Consider the following 18,139-nt stretch of genomic DNA (forward strand, 5'->3'; position numbering starts at 1 on the left):
GTGTGCTAGAAAAACCTCCTGTAGAAAAGGTTCTTTTGCACTGTCAAAACATTATCCCAAGCTTTAAAAGTAAGCTAAAGAACGGCAATATTTCTGACCGTTTTGTTAAACAGAAAATGACATGCATTTATGACTGGTTTAGTAGCCAGGAATTAAACGATCACCTTGTTTCTACACTGCAAGGAAAACCATTCGTACATCTCCCAGAAGAAAAAGACATTGTTTGCGTTAACGAAATTGTGATTGAACTGTCGTCTTCATTAGAGATTAAACCGTTCTTATATAAGTCACCTTCGTTCTATGGGCAATTTTATGAGCTTTTTCAGCAAATAGGTTGTAAGCGTTCCGTAATGTTTTGTCACTACGCTTCAATTCTTCAGAAAATAAAACATCAATGTAAAGAGAACGAAATGAGTGTTCCGGAAAGGGCAATTGTTAAGAGTGCATTCAAGGGACTGATACAGTTACCACTTGATGAAGATACAAGCGTAGAAGAGGTATCATCCGTTTTTATTCCTACACAACAGCTGTATCTTAAAGATTCAAAACAAGTAATTATTTCCAATAAGAAAACGTACGAACATCGCTTGAAGGGAAAAATTAATTTAGACTTATGTGTCGAATTATCGTTTTTAGACATACAAAGCCCGTCACTAGAAGAGGCTTGCACTAAATGGCCCAATCATTTAAGACCAGTACTATTGGCAGATGTTGTTACAGAAGAAGTTTGCATGGAAGACTCTTTGCATCAAAGAATCACAAACAGCAAGAAAGCACGTAAACTCGAGCGTTTTTTGCATTCAAATGAATTGGTAACAGCATTGTGTCGATTAATAAAACACCAGAGTGCAAGAAAACCGTCCCAAAATCAGTTTGATCCCGAAAAAACAGAAGTTGAAATTGCTGCTAATTTACGCAATGTCACTGTTGTTGAATATCCTGCTTTGAAAACGGTTTTGAAATACAAAGGGAAAATTGTTGAGGGATCTGAGAGGTTAATAGAACACCATATTCAAAAAGAAAACGGAAATCAATCTGGACCGTGTACTTTCTTTTTCAACGATAAAAGTAAATCAGAAAATGTTGATATACCAAAGATTTTACATGGAATAATAAGTTTGCTTAAAATATGTACAACTTGTCTAAATGTAGACTCAATTATTCATTTAACATTGCTGATTCAATCCTTTGAATATCCATATAAATTACATAGTATTCTTGATGACCTTCACATACAGCAATATGGAAGTCCTCAAGCAACTTTACCAGATTACTTTCCGAAACCAGGGACATACGTGGAGGAACAATTCATCCCCTTCTTGGAGCAAGGAATCATTCCGTTTCAAGATTTTGAGTTTGAGCACGTTGCAATGGAACTAGAAGACGATGACGACGGTTTACAAAATCCAGTGTATATTTATGTTAAAATATTAAGAGAGGAAGTCAAAGATGTCGATGAAGGTCATGAAGCTGATAACTTTGAGCGAATATATATTGTAGAAACGGGAAAGTCCGATATTCAAACTGAGAAAGTTCCTATCTATCGTCTTTATAGATTTGTTCGCAGGGACACAGGGAATGAAATAGAAGTTTACACAGGAAAGAAACAAAAACAACAAATACCAATCGACGAGCAATGCAGAAAGATAAGAAACAAGTTGATAAAAGCATGGAAGCTGCCAGAAAAAGATCGAAAGCGTATTGTTAGAAGAATACTCCTTGAATGGCATCCAGATAAAAATCGCGGCAACGAAGAGTATTGTACAAAAGTATTTCAATATATCCAAGTTATTCTAAGCCGTCTTGAAAATGGCGAGCCACTTGGGGATGATGTAGACGATGAAATGCGACGAGGAAAATCACAGTTCTCACAGTCGTCGTCTGCATTTTATGAAAACGTTTTCAAGAGAGCTCGAACCTATGCAAGAGCATATTATGATAATTTCGAAGCATACAGTAGGTCGGAAAGGACGGGGGATTTTACCCATTCAAATTCAGCAACTGTAGAACGACAGGACCACGGAGAAGCACAGCGGTGGTTACGGCAGGCTAAACATGACTTTCAAGCCGCTTTAGAAATGTTCCCTGTTGCATCAGGCGCAAGTTCTTATAACTGGGTTTGTTATATTTGTCATCAGGTGAGTACCTGTTATGTAACTAACAAAATATGTAAGTCTAGTAATGATATTAAAGAATAACTGAATAATGATATTCCGCATAATACAGTAAGAAAAGAGATTTTCCTTCTTAAACAAATGAAATGGAAATGAAAGCAGTTTGTTATATTGAAGTTTTAATTTGATACTGTATAATCCAGTAAAACGTACGTTGTTTGTAAAATAATGTTGTATCTACGTTTCAACTTCTAAATTAAGGTTTGTGAGAAAGCTCTGAAAGCTGCGCATTATTCTAGAGATGCCAATAATGTTCCTGAAGGGGTTTTCCTTCCGAGATTAGCAATAACATCTAATATGATGGAACAGGTAAATTTCTTTGTATCATTAATGCTTTGTACTGAACTAGTCCTTAGTAAGCTTCATTACCTCTTCATATTCCTTTTGTAAGTTTACAAATTGTTGTATGTTCCAAGAACATCAACCGTTATCTGATAGTTATCTGATGATGGACCTTTCCAGTGTTGACAGGGCTAATTTGTTATCCAATTGCTACACTGAGATAAGATATAGTCACTGGTTGACCTGGTTTGCACAAAAGAACACATGGTTATGTTTGTGATACTGTTTGTGAGCAGTTGACCTAGCAATGAATGGAAAAGGTGTGGCTAAATGTTCCTCTACGAAAAACCGGAAAGGTCCATTAAAATTGTTTTAAATACATATCATTTTGTTACTTAATTAAGTATTTCCCGAGAGGTTAAACGTATGCCGAATTTCACATAATTGTTGCTCCGTTGTCCAGACCTTGTCTGACTTCTAACGGTAATTCCAATTAACGTACAAAGCACGGTTTGGCACACAGTTCCCAGATTAAGTAAGATGGGTAATCATGACTTTTTGATGACAAAAATAATTTTTAGAACAGTAGGTAAAAGGATATCACTGTTAACTTGACTGCAAATTCTTGCCCGATCAATTGTTAAATGAAACATGTTTTAACTCTGCCATCATATTCTAGGTGAATATTGGCCAATATTAATTTGATACATACCACACAAATTTTGTCCGATCAGATACAAGAGAATACATTTATCTAGTGTCTTAATATTCTACAAATAACACCTATCAATCTGTAGGGCAAAGATAAATTTTGCGGATTAATAGATTGTCCTTTCAGTATCTTTAGAATGTTTTCGTTTACAGTTACCAGAAAACCACAAGGCCTAGAATATAGATAGTTTTCACAAGCCATTATCTTGTGACCCTTTACCAAGATCGTTTAAATTATAGCCCTGAGTAATAATGACCCCGCCCGAGCTTTATGTGTTTTCTTAACATGTATATAGGAAAAATTTAAAAAGTCAACACCTACCAAGATTACAGATTTGTTGTTATTATCTGCTTGAATGCTCTTAGGCATGACACTTGATTTTACAAGGTGTCAATAACTGTTAATCAATTGTTATTGTATAAAATAAGGTGTGGAAATAAATTTTAGAGTTACTGTGGTTCAATGATGCTTTCAGCACTTTTATATTTTGTGAAGAATTAATTTCTCATATGATAGGTGATGTATATTATAAAATAATCAATATTGACACCAGACCAACGAGAATTTAATATTAAATTTCTTCATAAAAATGTTATAAATAAATATTATAACTTATATTGTATTATGTATGTTAATAAACATATTGTTTTATTGCTCAAACAAAATGACAAAAATACACCATGGTCATAATGTATGTAAGCAATGATAAGAATATCAACAATTAAGACCTCCCGCAATTAAGACCACTTTGGTCCAGTTCCAATGGTGGTTTTAATTGAGGGTTTTTACTGTAGAATATTTTCAAACTTTAAGGGCTAGAGCTAAGATATATGGCATGAAATATTGTATAGTGTTCCTCTACCAAGATTTTTGCACATTATATTACTGGGTTCAAAAATGGCCCTACTTTGAGATGGTGACGTTATTTCATAGCAGCTATTAAAGGTTTGGTTTATGTATCGTTTTATCTGGATATTATTAACTAATGTCCAATGCATTGCGATAAACCATTACGAGCATGTCAGCAATGTCTATTGATTACTCACACCAATTGTAATTGATTACAATCAATTATGCACCTGTCAATATGTTGCCCTACCGGGGGGGGGGGGGGCGGCTTGCATACACGGGGCTTAAGACAGAAGACCATTCCTGACAGGCGGGAATTTGACAAACTTATGGAATCCGGGTCCCGGGTAATAGACTTTGGCCGGTTTTTACATCCCGGGACTCGGGAATTTCGACGCCACAAAATAAAAATGGAGTAACCGCGAAACGTCTAAAGACCACGGCGATATTTTTATTCGTGTTTTTGAAGTTGCAGACTTTCCAAATTTTTCTACGGTAGAGAAAATAGTGGGATAAGGCGAGAAAGTTGCCCCAGAATTTGGATTTATATGCAAAGGTATACAGGGATTGCATTCTTCATTTATTTTCACCTATACCCAGACACTTTGTGGAGCCTGCGGTATTCATGTTTGTCATCTGTTTTCGCGAATAGATCCATTTATTTTGCGAGTCTGTAAGGCGTTGGACATCACTTGAAACTGACACATATCTCGTATTAATAATACTAAATCCACAAAAGAACGTTCACTTTGCCTGTAGAATATAAACGATTACATAAGAAAATATTGTATCGATTGAGATAATCCCTTTAACTGCAGTATGAATGAACTGATCAAGTGACACAAAACGGATGTTGAATACATACACACAGAATTATGTTATTAATTATTCATTTTTTAATTATTTTAACACCTATGCGACCAGTGCAGATCCAGATCACCCTGCACATCCGTGCACGGGAGTCCCAATCCAAAGGCTGAAGTCACGGGACTCCAAGTCAGTAGTTCCCGTGAGCCTTGTTAAAATATGATTTTTAATAAAGTAAGAAAATGCATTTTAAATATGTCAAAACAGATCTAGATAAAATAATATCTTTTTTTCAGATGTATTACCATCATTGTTTTTTTATCATTTACTGTTTTAACTGCTTGTCATAACGAGGCTTTGAATCTTGGCTATCTGTTTCATCTTCATAGTTCATTGGTCTTGAATTGCTTTACGGTCGTGACTTGCTCTAATAAAAAGTAAATTGAATCTGCAGAAACTATTGTTAAGGCTATGTTCTAATCTGATAAATATGAATGTATTAAAATGTTGATTTATATTTAAACAGGTGAACATTTGGTTGGACCATTTGACGAGTGTTGCTGCCAATAGAAAAAGGGGCAAGGCAAAGGCGTCCGAGACACTGTCTTTGAAAAGGTATTCAGGCACAATGACATTATGAGTTGAATTTCATAAATGATTGCCTCAACATTAAATGAGTCTGAGGCCAAAAAAATCTTTTTTTGAAAGCCATACAAAACATAAGGGGTATTGCACGTCTGTGGTCTAAATATGTGTATTTTATCATTGATAAGGAGGGGAATCATTGATATGGTGACCTTTGACGTAACATGGTATCTTAAAGTCCCATTATGCATTTGTAAACTTTATTTGAAATCAAAAACTACCCACTCCAATGACATCAAGTAGAATTCTGATGTAAAAATTTGCATTTGATTTCTTGAAGACATGAAAGAAAATCTTCGAAATACGCTAATATATATTGCGCTTATGTAGTGCAAATGTAATAATTGGAGGTATGTTTGGATGAAAAAATAATTTCTGAAGAATAGTAATGCGGAAATGAGCCATTTTCTTCAATAAGAGGATGAGTATGATATGTTTATTCAGTAATTGAAATTTTACTCACAAAAGCATTATGTTCCTTTAAATTTTGAATTGGTGGATTCTCCTGAAAAAGCACAATATTGTTTATAATGTCACTGGGGGCTACTGCAAGTCCTGTCAGTTACGCATACTCCAAAATATTTTCTGCCAAACAAAAAATTCTCACATGGACACCTGAATCTGAAAGATTATTAATTGCTGCAATACCATGTCATGTTGTCTCCATATCACTAGCTTAAGGTCTTCAGCGTACCCGTTTATATACTATGACATGACGTGTTTAATGCCGCATCAGATAAAAAACAAAAATGTTAAAGAGCGGCTTATAAAGTTTTGGAAGCCAGAACTACCATATCACGTACGTGATTCCCCACCATAATTGCAAGATAAGTTTGATAGACTTAGTACTAGCGGAATTTTTAAAAAATAATGTGTTTTCAACAAAAACGAAAAAACAAAATTCAGTACCATTTTTGTTCCAATAGAATGAAAAACAACCTATTGTTTTATCTATCAAAAATATATGTTGGAAATCTTTGTTAAGATGTGCTACTAAACCATTCATTTTTAAACAATCCAGGCTCAAGTTCTTATCCAGGCTCAAGCTCCTATCAAAGTTCAAGCTCCTATATATCCCGACTCAAGCTCCCATCCAGGCTCCTGCTCCTATCCAGGCTCTTGAGGAGATTGCACCAGATTGTGAGTATACCATGCAACCCAGCTTAAGAAAATTATGTGAGTTCTTTTTGTAGCTTTGTTTTCATGGTGAGCTATAATTGCCGTTTATCCATGAAACTTGGTCATACTATTTGGCTGAAATCTCGGCAAAGTTCAAGGCTGGGTCATGTGGGGTCAAAAACTATGTCACTAGGTCAAGTCTTAGAAAAGAATGCAAACACATTAGAGGCCACATTTTTGGCCCATTCTTCATGAAACTTATTGTAAAGGCTCATCTCTATGAAATCTAGAACATGTTCAAAATTAGGTCATGAGGGGTCAAAAATTAAGTCACTAGGTCAAATCTTAGAACATTTTTGTCCAATTTAAATGAAACTTAATAAATTTGAAACCTTAAAGATTATTAAAATGCCCTCTATTTCAGGTAGAAATGTGGAAGAGTCCAGGTTTGGCCGCAGGAGGAGGAAGAATGTCCTTTTTAATGACTTTTTGTGTTAAATGTTAAAATAAAATAAGAAGGTAAAGTGTTGTAAGTGTTTAGCTCATCTGAGCTGTGAGCACGAAGCTATTGTGATCATGATCGGTGAATGTCTGTCTTTGCAAATCTGGTGTCCTCAACTTTTAGTGTTTTAACACTCAAAGAGGCCACAGATATGGTTCAATTATAATTAAGCTTGTTCAGCATGCTTACCATCTCCACAGAAACCGGGTCATGTGGAGTAGTAGGTTTATTTTGTAGCTAAACTATAACGTAAAATATTAAAGAGCTTATACGATCGATTGTGTGTCCGTCCCCGCATTGGTTTAAGTTTTTTAAGTCATACATTCTATTCTATGAAAGATATTCAGTTGAAACTAGGTACGGTATTTAGTGGGACTACCACTACCATACTAAGCCTGTAACCTGGATGCATTATTTTCAGAATCATATGCCCTTTATTACTTGAAAATACCCATTTTATAAGTTTCTTCTAAGTCTAATTATTTGGATACTATCAAAGTTATTAAACTAAAATTGATACATATATACTCATTGGGAGTGATTATACCTACCTTACTTCAGATGCCCATTAATCTGGATTCATTATTTTCCTAATGATAAGCCTTTGTACTTATATTTTTCATTGTTTTTCTGATAACAGTTTTATTTATTGATTGATCTCTTACATATTTACCCTCTCCCCTACCCCCGGGGCATTTGATGCACCAAGCAGGCTCAAGGGTGGGGATTTAGACAAAATTGGTTGTCTCTAGGGTGGGGATTTAGACTTCAAACATTTTAAGATGTCAAATTCCCCTGGGTCAGCCCGCCGCCCCCCCCCCGGGCGGGCAAAATATTGATAGGTGCATTACTTTAACACGATTACATTTACCTCATATCTGATTACGAGACTAAGTATGGTCTGCATAATTCTGGTCTTTATATGTAAGTACAATGTCACTAGAGGAGATTGAATGTAAAGATTTTGCCCGAACTGTATTTTCTACACGTACGAAGGCACTGTATGGAAACCAACTGTATGATCTCTTGGATATTGTGTCGTGATTTAGTTAACTCATTGATTAAACAGGACGTGATGAAAGAAAAACGTGTAAAATTATTTCACTTTTACTATTAGCATACGAGTAATCAGTGTTTATAGCTTTGAATGTGATAAGAATATTTGTTTTGAACAACGCTGCTAATATTATTTGCCTAAAAGAAAACAATACAAAACAAAAAAACAAAAAGGATGTGTATTCAAGTTTACGTGTCTCCAACATGCATTATTTTGTCTCTTTTCCTTTCATGAATATTTAACTTACAAAAAATATAACATTTGGGAAGGAAAAGTAATGTGCCATGCATGTGCTCAGAAACATGTGTGTTGTGAGAACGAACTCACAATTTCAGTTTGTTTATTTCGCCGCAAGGTGACACGTTTTTTAAATAAACAAAAGTCTAATGATGATACAGAAAATCCTGATTATGACTTACTATCTCCTACTTAGACCTAAGAAAAAAATTGGAACTGTAACACTATTCATAAAATAACATCACAGAATTTGATACAGATTTGGCAAAATCAAATCAGAGCTACCGCAGAAGTTCATACAGAATGCTCATATGTAATCACTCAAATAATACATGATCATTACAGATATTGAAAGGGTCAACATAAAAACAATCTAGCATGGTTTTGACATTTTATTGGCAATGTTCGAAAGGTTTTTATTTAACTAGTTCTTTTCAGTGGCCTAATTTACCTTAATTAATAATACCTGCAGTACCTGTAAATGACATAAAATGTGTAAAATAATTTGACCCCGCAGCTGAGTCCGATTTCAATAGCACTTTGTGATTATTTACATGTGATTTTATTTTATTTACGAGGAATTTTATCCCCAAAGTAGAGAAGTCAAATTGCTTTTAAGCTGATTTATAAAGACAATTCATCATTTCTGTAGACAAAATCCAGTAAACTACAGTAAACATCAATTATTGTATACACTTTTATTGTGCTGTATCAAAATAACGGAATGACGTCACCATATCCGGAAGATGATACAGTTGGTTTACATACAATGGAAGGGATCTTAGTATTCCTTGCACAATTTTTTTAAACCGTGAAACTTCTACATACATATAGGGACTTTTATATAAAATCTGACACACATGTAAAATATTCATATCCATACTTTAGTTTATTCGTTTTTTAGTCTCTTTCTTACGTTTACAAATACAGTACATACAATTCTTAACATTTAAAATCCATGAACGACCAATCAATTAAGACTTATAAGAGACATATATAACCATTGTCACATATAATTTGGCTATTTATGTATAAAGCAGATAAGAATGTAGAGTACTCTTGTTAATCTTATTCATTTTTAGTGCAAAAATCCATGTCCATAAAGAGATTAGAAATTGAAAATTTGAGCATTAAGTCATCACGAATTATTGGAATTCAATGTAAACACAGAGTTCACTATTTGTTACAAATAAGCACTCTTGTTTACAGTTACTGAAGTTTCTCTTTCGCACGTTTTTCTGCTCCATATATCACTGTACTGGCTTTGACAATGGTCAATAATTGTCTCTACAATATAACGGTTATCAATTCCCGAATTTAAAACGTGCACAGTCGTTACTGTGCACAGTAACATATCTCTTGGTATAAACAAACCGAAGCATGGACAGTTTTTTTCAATCATCTGTATTATACATTTTACATCATTAAGATACAGTACGTATGTAGCATTGTAATATGCGGTTAAATCAACGGCATTAACATAATTATTTCTTATATTTCCTTTATAAACAGGCTTCATTATTAGAGACACGACTCGGAGCACATGGCCGGTTGAGATATCCGGACGCGCTCTCGCGTCCCAGAATACCTTCAGACATTTACAGCATGGACGATGCCGAGTTTTCTATTGAAGTAGCACGGAAAATACTGGAAATGGTGGAGGAGTACATTTAAATTGTAGCATTGATATATCGTATTTAGTAGATATGAGGATTACTAATACGATGTTAGTTTTGCATATGATTGAACTGATTAAGAGTAATGACTTTGATCAATATTAATTGGCACCAGTGATATGTCAATTACAAGCTTTTTACAATGTGATATGTATCAACATTAAAAAAAAAAAAAAAAAAAAAAAAAGAAAGTTACTCCCTTAATGTTCATATGAATTGTTTTTTCATTTACACTCACTTCTTTCATATTCAGATTGAGTTATATTGATGGGTTGTAAACGTTTGATGTAAACATGTAATACAACATGTACGTAGAGTTTAATGATACATTTTTATGTCCTTAACTTCATAACAATATTTGCTTAACACAACTTAGTTTTTGTTATAAAATATATGCTTATATAATTCAATAAATGTACATCAAATTCTATGTATATATTTACTGTTGCTGCAATGTATAAATAGCTTTATTGATGACTTTGCAATAATGTTTTTACTATGTTTTGAAAACATTTTGTTACTTTTGTATATTCTATTTTTGAATGTGTTGATTCAAGAACGGAATACTTACTTACATTTTGACATATAGACTACCCCTATATATAATACATATATAAGTCATTTTTATAAATCCATCTGAGTTTGTTACAATTTGATGCAAATGTGAGTCCTTTACGAGTTTGGAAAACGATTCATTTCCAATACTCTGAACACCATAAAAGAATTCTATGAAATCACTTATTTGAATAAATTTATTGTACATGAGATGAAATAAAGCCATTTCGTTGTATCTTAATCCGTGAGCCACGGAAACGACGGAAATAAGTGCCCCATGAATATTTATAATTTTGCAACTTTACATATATAAAGCTAAGCTTTTATTACATAATATGTTTTTACATTCAGACATGTTTTTGAAAATCTTTAATAGATTATTAGGTTACTTGTATATATTGGGGAGAATATGATAATTTAGCTTTCAAGGTGAATTATATTTATATTTATTTCATTTATAGTTTGGCTTCATTTTACATACATGGTTTACTCGTAATTGTAAAGAGCATATTTAAAGTTAAAATAAAATGAGTACGAGTACATCTATTATAATATTTATAAATATTTGTAAGAGAATTAGCAACTAGTAACTTCACCATGTTTGCTATAATAAAGAAACACTGTACTATATATACTATTTTGATTGATTGTGCATATCACACGTATTTGTAAACGATGTGTGCGTTTTACTTTGCAAATAATGGATTTTTTGTTTTTGTTCTAAATGTAATAGGATTTTACTATTTATACTTTAGAAAACCTTTTCGTTTTCTGCAACTGAATGTGTAAATAGCTTCAATATGACCAGTGTTATAATGTTGTTCTAGTGTGTGACTTTAGTTATATTGCTATCATTAACAATTCATATGATGCGCTTCTCAGGCTCATTATTGTCTTATTTATGAAAGAAATTCATCATAATTTATTTACTGTAAAGTTTAGTAGTTAAAACACACAAAAAAGCATCTGTTTTAAATACAATGGTTACTATTTATTTGCAGTATCTAAAAAAGCATCCGTTTTAAAAACAATGGTTACTATTTATTTGCAGTATCTTTTTTTACACATATGTTTATGTATAGATTTTTAATCGCATGATGGCACTTGATAAATTTGACATATTTATATTGTCTGTGTTTAACATTCATTGAATGCATGAAATGTATTCACTATGATTTATTTAAAACAAATCAAACTACTTTAGCATAAGTTATACAATTTTAAACCAATATCAAAATTGCATAGTTTGTAAAGTTAAATCTATTACCGATAACTCATACTGGTAACCATAGAAAACCTACACGGAAAATAAATGATAACTCACACGGAATATTACAGATAACTCTAATGAGTCAGTGATAGCCGACACAATTAATCGCATACTTTAGTTGTTTTTTAAACAGTCCTGTTTTATGTGTACAATTTGCCAAGGTTGAACACTACTAAATAGAACATCTTTATGTTTGTTTAATTGTGGAAACATTTTGTTAGTGAAAGATTTGCTGTTTCTTTAGAATAGTTTTCTATTGACTATTTTAAATACTATATATTAAGCGATGTTCACATGCCATATATCATGTAAATAGTTCTACAATGTTTGATTTTACCAGTTTTGCATTGAATTGTATCTTTATTTGTTATGAAGGACAGTACCTATTTGTAATATTTTTATGACTGATTGTACAATTGTACATATCATACGTATATGTAAGAGATGTGAGCGTTTTGCTTTGCAATTATTTATTTGGTGTAGCTGTTTTGTATGTCATGGTATTTTATTATTATGTCATAGGATTTATTTCATTATTGAGACTCCTTCATATCATCTTTTATGTTATTTACACATAGTGATCATTAATGTGTATGTAGGATTGCATCAAGAGTCGATTCTATAAATTTCATCATATATTGATATGATTTGAAATTGATTTTCAATCTGTTTGTTTAAACAAATATTTATATAGTAATACACCGCTTTGCAGTTGTTTTCTTCATAATGATATGATAATATTGTGTAAGTTAAATTTTGAAGATAGTTATAAACAGAACGCACAGAACTTTTATTTTTGATTTGTACATAATACATCATCCTATATATAATAATTTTCAAGTAGCACGTGGATACAGGCACAGCGTTCTTCCATGTGACTGTACATATATATTTACTGTAAATATATACTCAAATGGTAGAAACCACATTGTGTCATTTAATTATATCAAATGTATTTAAAATAAAACTGGTAACGTAAATGTTTTTTAAAAATAGAAAAAAAAACAGATAAAAATGTAAATAGGAGTTGAACCTTATTCATTACTTAAATGATGTTTATGCAGCTATTCTCTTTCTGACTGAATACAAAGCCGTCAATCCCAATAGACAATGTGCCAATATGACAAGTTTTCTTACTATTTATAACTTCAATACGACTTTATATTGACTTCAGTATAGCAGTGGGTTTGAGTAAGTATGCTAAATATTTATGTATAAGAGAAGGTAACCATATATTTCTATTGTGTGATAGACAGATTTGTTAATGCAACATGACTACTGTAGATAAATATTGTTGTTAAGTATTGTTAACAAATTATTCTTATCAATATTGACATGCATGTAAATACATTTTATCACGTTTTATGCACATATAAGTTAGTTCAACATATTCCAAAACCTTACTTTAAATGTTTTTAGATTTGTCTGTAATTCGTTGGTACTGTTCATTTTGATATTTTTTTCTTTTACACACCTATGTTTGTAAAAAGCACACCTTCTGTAATCATGCATCACGTTGACTTGAACTCTGTATATAGATTTATATATGATTTATATAATGTCATTAGGTTAAAGCTATGCTTAAATCGATGCTTTTTGAACATTTTTTATACTGAGAGGCTAATCCTATCTATTAGTATATAATTCATTTTCTGTTAATTCATATGATATAAACTACTAATTCATCAATTACAAGGATGCACTTTTAATCAACAGGTATAAAAGATGAGCCTTGTTGCATCATGTGTTTAACAATGTTATGTTACTGAAGTTGTATAAATTGATTTCTCATTGATTTTAGATAAATGTTGTACAGAAATTAAGGGATAAACTTTTGTTCGATAAAAAACAAAAGGCGTGCCCTGAATTAAATATGTTATTTGTAATATCAGTCTGAAGATGCTTGAAGACTTGTTGAGATATATGTAGATTTATTATTGTCGGCCAACTTATTTTTCTGTTGAAATTGTAAGTTTTGTAGAGATATAGATTTGTTTCATGATAACAAATCTTTAAAACAAAGCTTTTTATATATGAAGCTGTGACATTAATATGAATTATGTTAAATTGAATATGTTTTGGTATAGGGATGTACTTTTGTTTAGTTGAAGCAAAAGGTGTGCCTTATATAAAGTTTGAAACTGACTTCAATATATTAGAGAAATATAAACATATCGTTAAATTTTGTTTTTTCATTGTTTTAATTTCTATTAATATTGTTATATTTAAACCGTAGGGATGTACTTTTGTATCGAAATAGCAAAAGGTGTGCCTTACATAAACTTAAAGAACTGAATTATTTTAAGAAAAAAATACCGTTTCTTTTCTGTTTACCAATTAATTAATTTTTGAAGTTTAAATATTTTAACCTTAGGGATGAACTTTTGTAGTAGCAAAAGATGTGCTTCATATAAATGTTTGAAACTTATTTACAAAATAACATACGATTGACTTTTTATAATTTACTGTTACGCAATTTTATTTATATATATTAAAACTGACTTCAAAAAATAAGGAAATATAATTAAATTTTGTTTTTCAATTGTTTTAATTTCTTTCTACTTTTGCTATATTCAAACCGTAGGGATGTACTTTTGTATCAAAATAACAAAAGGTGTGCCTTATTTTAACTTTAACAACCGAATTACTATTAGCAAAAATAAAAAGATATTTTTTGTTTACTATTTTATTATTTTTGTAGTTATAAATATTGAAATCATAGGGATGAACTTTTTTTTAGAAATTGCAAAAGGTGTGCATTATATAAAGTTTTGAAACTAAATTACAAAATACCATAAGATTTATTGTTTAGCATTTTTATTGAATGAAAAAAAATATTGTAAAAGAAGGGATGTACTTTTGTTTGACTATAGCAAAAGGTTGCCTATTGTATTGATTTCCAAATTAACTACAAAGAAAACAAACAAAATAAATGATTTCTACTTGAGCTTTCTTTGTTTTGTATGTTCATCAATTTTCGAAAATAACATTATCATATGCTCTCAGAGATCTTATCAGCTCTGCCAAGAAAAACAAATGTGAACCAATTTTAATGTTCATTTTGTTTTTCATATGTTGCTAAAGAATTTTGTTCAGTAGCTATGCTGACTACATTGTGAATCAAGAGCTGTTAGAAGAACGGAACGCTAGACTTTTCACCACATTCCTTGAAAGTACACTAGAAGCCTTAATTATCTGACAATTAAAAATTGTTGAATTTCTTTCAAAAAATATTTTTCATAGTTATGAGCCTTAAATACTGATCTTTAATTTTGGTATAGAGTTTCAAGTCAATAGTTATGAAGATAGATATTGCATGCAAAATTAAAACCAGGAAATTTGTAAGGTCAAAAAAGGTGTTCTTTTCAGTCCATGTCTTGAAATGTGATCGCCATCAAGGAGACCTGAACAAAGTTTCAAGTGACTAATATTAGTTTTGAAGCACCGTGTTGAACTCATAAAGCTATGATAAACACATGGCCATGAATCAGTCAAATTCAATGCCAGAGTTACATGCCTTGGATAACAGTATCCAATAATAATGCCATAAACATGTATTAAATCTCAAATAAATATTTTCACTAGTTATGAATATTGCAGAAAAAATCTACATGAAACGGGAATTGTCTATGATTGAGCATATGTGTCTTTCTCAGTGACATTTAATATGTATTTGCTTTAAAGTACTGCATTACAACAATATGGGCTTGCATTATTCAATAATTTCTGAATATAATATTTTGGTTATATAATTTAAACTGTAATGACTTTCTTGTTTTATAAGCTTGCAATCTGAATTTTTAAAACATCAAAGTGGTAAGTTTATGAACACGAGGAAGTAAAACAATGTCGGTTGACAGCATGTAAATTCTTTTTGTTATGAAAAAGTAAAACAAAAGACTTGGCGGGGCGGGGGCAACCTATTTTTCGTTTTCTAGAAGCAAACAAATAAAAGGTTTAAACAAGCTGATATCAAAATTTAATTTTACATCTGAAACTGTGCACATGGTCCAAATGTCATAGCTATAGGAAAGAATAAGAGACTTTTATTAGTTTGACCTTGACGGTCTATGTCAATTAAAATTCAAGGTCACTTCTAAATTATCCAATATGTTTGATTGGTAACAAGTCTTGTTTTTCAAGTATTAATCTAATCCGTTAATGCATACCAAAATTACCACAATTTAGCTAAACTTCAATAATTTGACCAAGGACTTTTAAGGTCAATGTTTGTTCAATATTTTAAAAGGTTTTGCCCAAAAGGTTGTTTGAAGTATAAAGGTAGTCCATTCATTAATTAACAAGACCATGTTTCACCAAACTGTAATAAAATCAATACATATGCAATAATTTGACTTTCAAAGTCGGTGTCATACATATGTCAAGGTCATTCGGGTTTGATATACAAAAAGGTATTGAACGCCGCCTTTCCTTGTTGATCTTGTTTATCATATTTTGACCTAAATGACGTTGCTTCTAAGTTATAGCCAGTTACAGAAAAACTCGAGAGAGTTTAATTAATTTGACCTTGATGATCACGGTTAATGATTTATTTATTGATTATCAAGTTACAGTGAATTCTAGAAAAAGCAGTGAAGTTTCAAAAATTTAACCTTCAAGGTCAAGGTCAATTTTTCAGCCAAGGTCAATTTGAGTTTAACTAACCTGAAAGTTATATCCTAAAGAATATTGTTTCCAAATATGAATTCAATCCATTCATTAATAACAGAGTAATAACATGTAACAGCAAAAAAAAAATGAAATTTTTAATAATTTGATCTTTAAGGTCAGTCATTTATGTGTAAATGTCAAAGTCTTTCTGGTATACTAGAATGTCTCAAAGATTGTTGTGTTTTAGTTTGAAGACAATTCATTGAAAATAACAAAATATAGCCACTAAAAGCAAAGATCAGCAAAAATCAAGCAATTTGAGACATTTGACCTTGAAGGTCAAGGTCATGTATGAATACAGATAAAGTTTAGTCTGGTCTACTTAAAGGACTTGTCCAAAAGTTTGTTGTGGCCAAGGATGAAGACAATACATCAAGAATTAAAAAAAGTTAAAGTTTGCGGACGGCAACAGCAAAAAAGATAATCGAGCTTAAAGTGTCTCATGTGTTATTTTGTCTATTAATGAGTCAAATTGGTACATAAATAACAATGACAACATAACCGAAATTTAATATTTTAACCTTGACGATCGGGGTAATTTTAACCCCAAGGTAAACGTCAGTTCAACCTTTTAGAAGGTCTTGTCCAAAAGGTTGTTTGCCTAAGAATGAAAATAATCTATTGACTAATTAAAGCCAATTATAGCGATAATAAGTGAAAACTCGACCTTCATGGTCATTGTAAAGGTCAATCGGAATATAATACACATGAAGGTTCTGACCTAGTTCATGTGTCTAAATATGAAGTTTATCCGTTTACCTTTACTGTCAATGTTATTAATCAGTGAAGGTTAAAGTATGCCTGTTTAACTTGAAGATCTATCCTTAAAGTCAGATAATTATGCTGTAGTTTGAAGACAATCCATTAAACAGGCTTCTTCCTTATGTTTTCAATTTACTTTGCTATTCCTACTGTATCTAAAAATAAGATGTCAGACAATAGCTGAACAATATGTAACAAGATGCCCATGGCGGCTCAAAATTACACAGCTTAGAATGAAAGTTTTCAATTTACTTTGCTATTCCTACTGTATCTAAAAATAAGATGTCAGACAATAGCTGAACAATATGTAACAAGATGCCCATGGCGGCTCAAAATTACACAGCTTAGAATGAAAGCTTTTTATATAATTTACAAGTATCTCATATGACTTGATCGCGAGTTATGAATATTTTAACTAAATGCAACAATGCATTTCAATACAGTCAAACCTGTATAAGAGAGACAGTATTGGGAATTTGTAAAAGTGTCTCTCTTATACAGGTGGCTCTCTTATCCAGGGCTGAACTCTGGCTATCCAGGGCTGAACTCTGGCTAGGAAAAGTAACTGTTTTAAACTATTTTTTAGATATGACGTAAAACACCATGATTTGTAATGTTTTTTGTTTTTTTTTTTAAATAAAACATTCAAATCATAGAATTTAATATGTTATGTTGAAAATCTAATATTAAGAAGAACATATACATGTAATTGATAAAAAGTGTTAAAATGTGCATTTTAAAATTAAAGTCAGGTAGTCAGATATACATTGTAAAGTAAAAGTAATTTGACACATTATTTTTGTGTAAAAAAGCCTAGAAGT

The 18,139-nt window shown here is 31.6% G+C and overlaps 1 protein-coding gene across 1 annotated transcript; it reads left to right on the forward strand.

The window, feature by feature from the left end:
• The first annotated feature begins 116 nt into the window (after positions 1-116).
• On the forward strand, positions 117-14,832 carry LOC132759909 (sacsin-like). The gene is made up of 3 exons (XM_060751781.1): positions 117-2,138; positions 2,376-2,483; positions 9,897-14,832. Exons 1-3 carry the CDS (start codon positions 117-119, stop codon positions 10,056-10,058), a joined length of 2,292 nt encoding a protein of 763 aa, XP_060607764.1. The 3' UTR covers positions 10,059-14,832.
• Positions 14,833-18,139: the final 3,307 nt, after the last annotated feature.

This window comes from Ruditapes philippinarum, unplaced genomic scaffold (genome assembly GCF_026571515.1).
Source record: "Ruditapes philippinarum isolate M1 unplaced genomic scaffold, ASM2657151v2 ctg2444_1_1_1_1, whole genome shotgun sequence".
Lineage (NCBI taxonomy): Eukaryota > Metazoa > Mollusca > Bivalvia > Venerida > Veneridae > Ruditapes > Ruditapes philippinarum.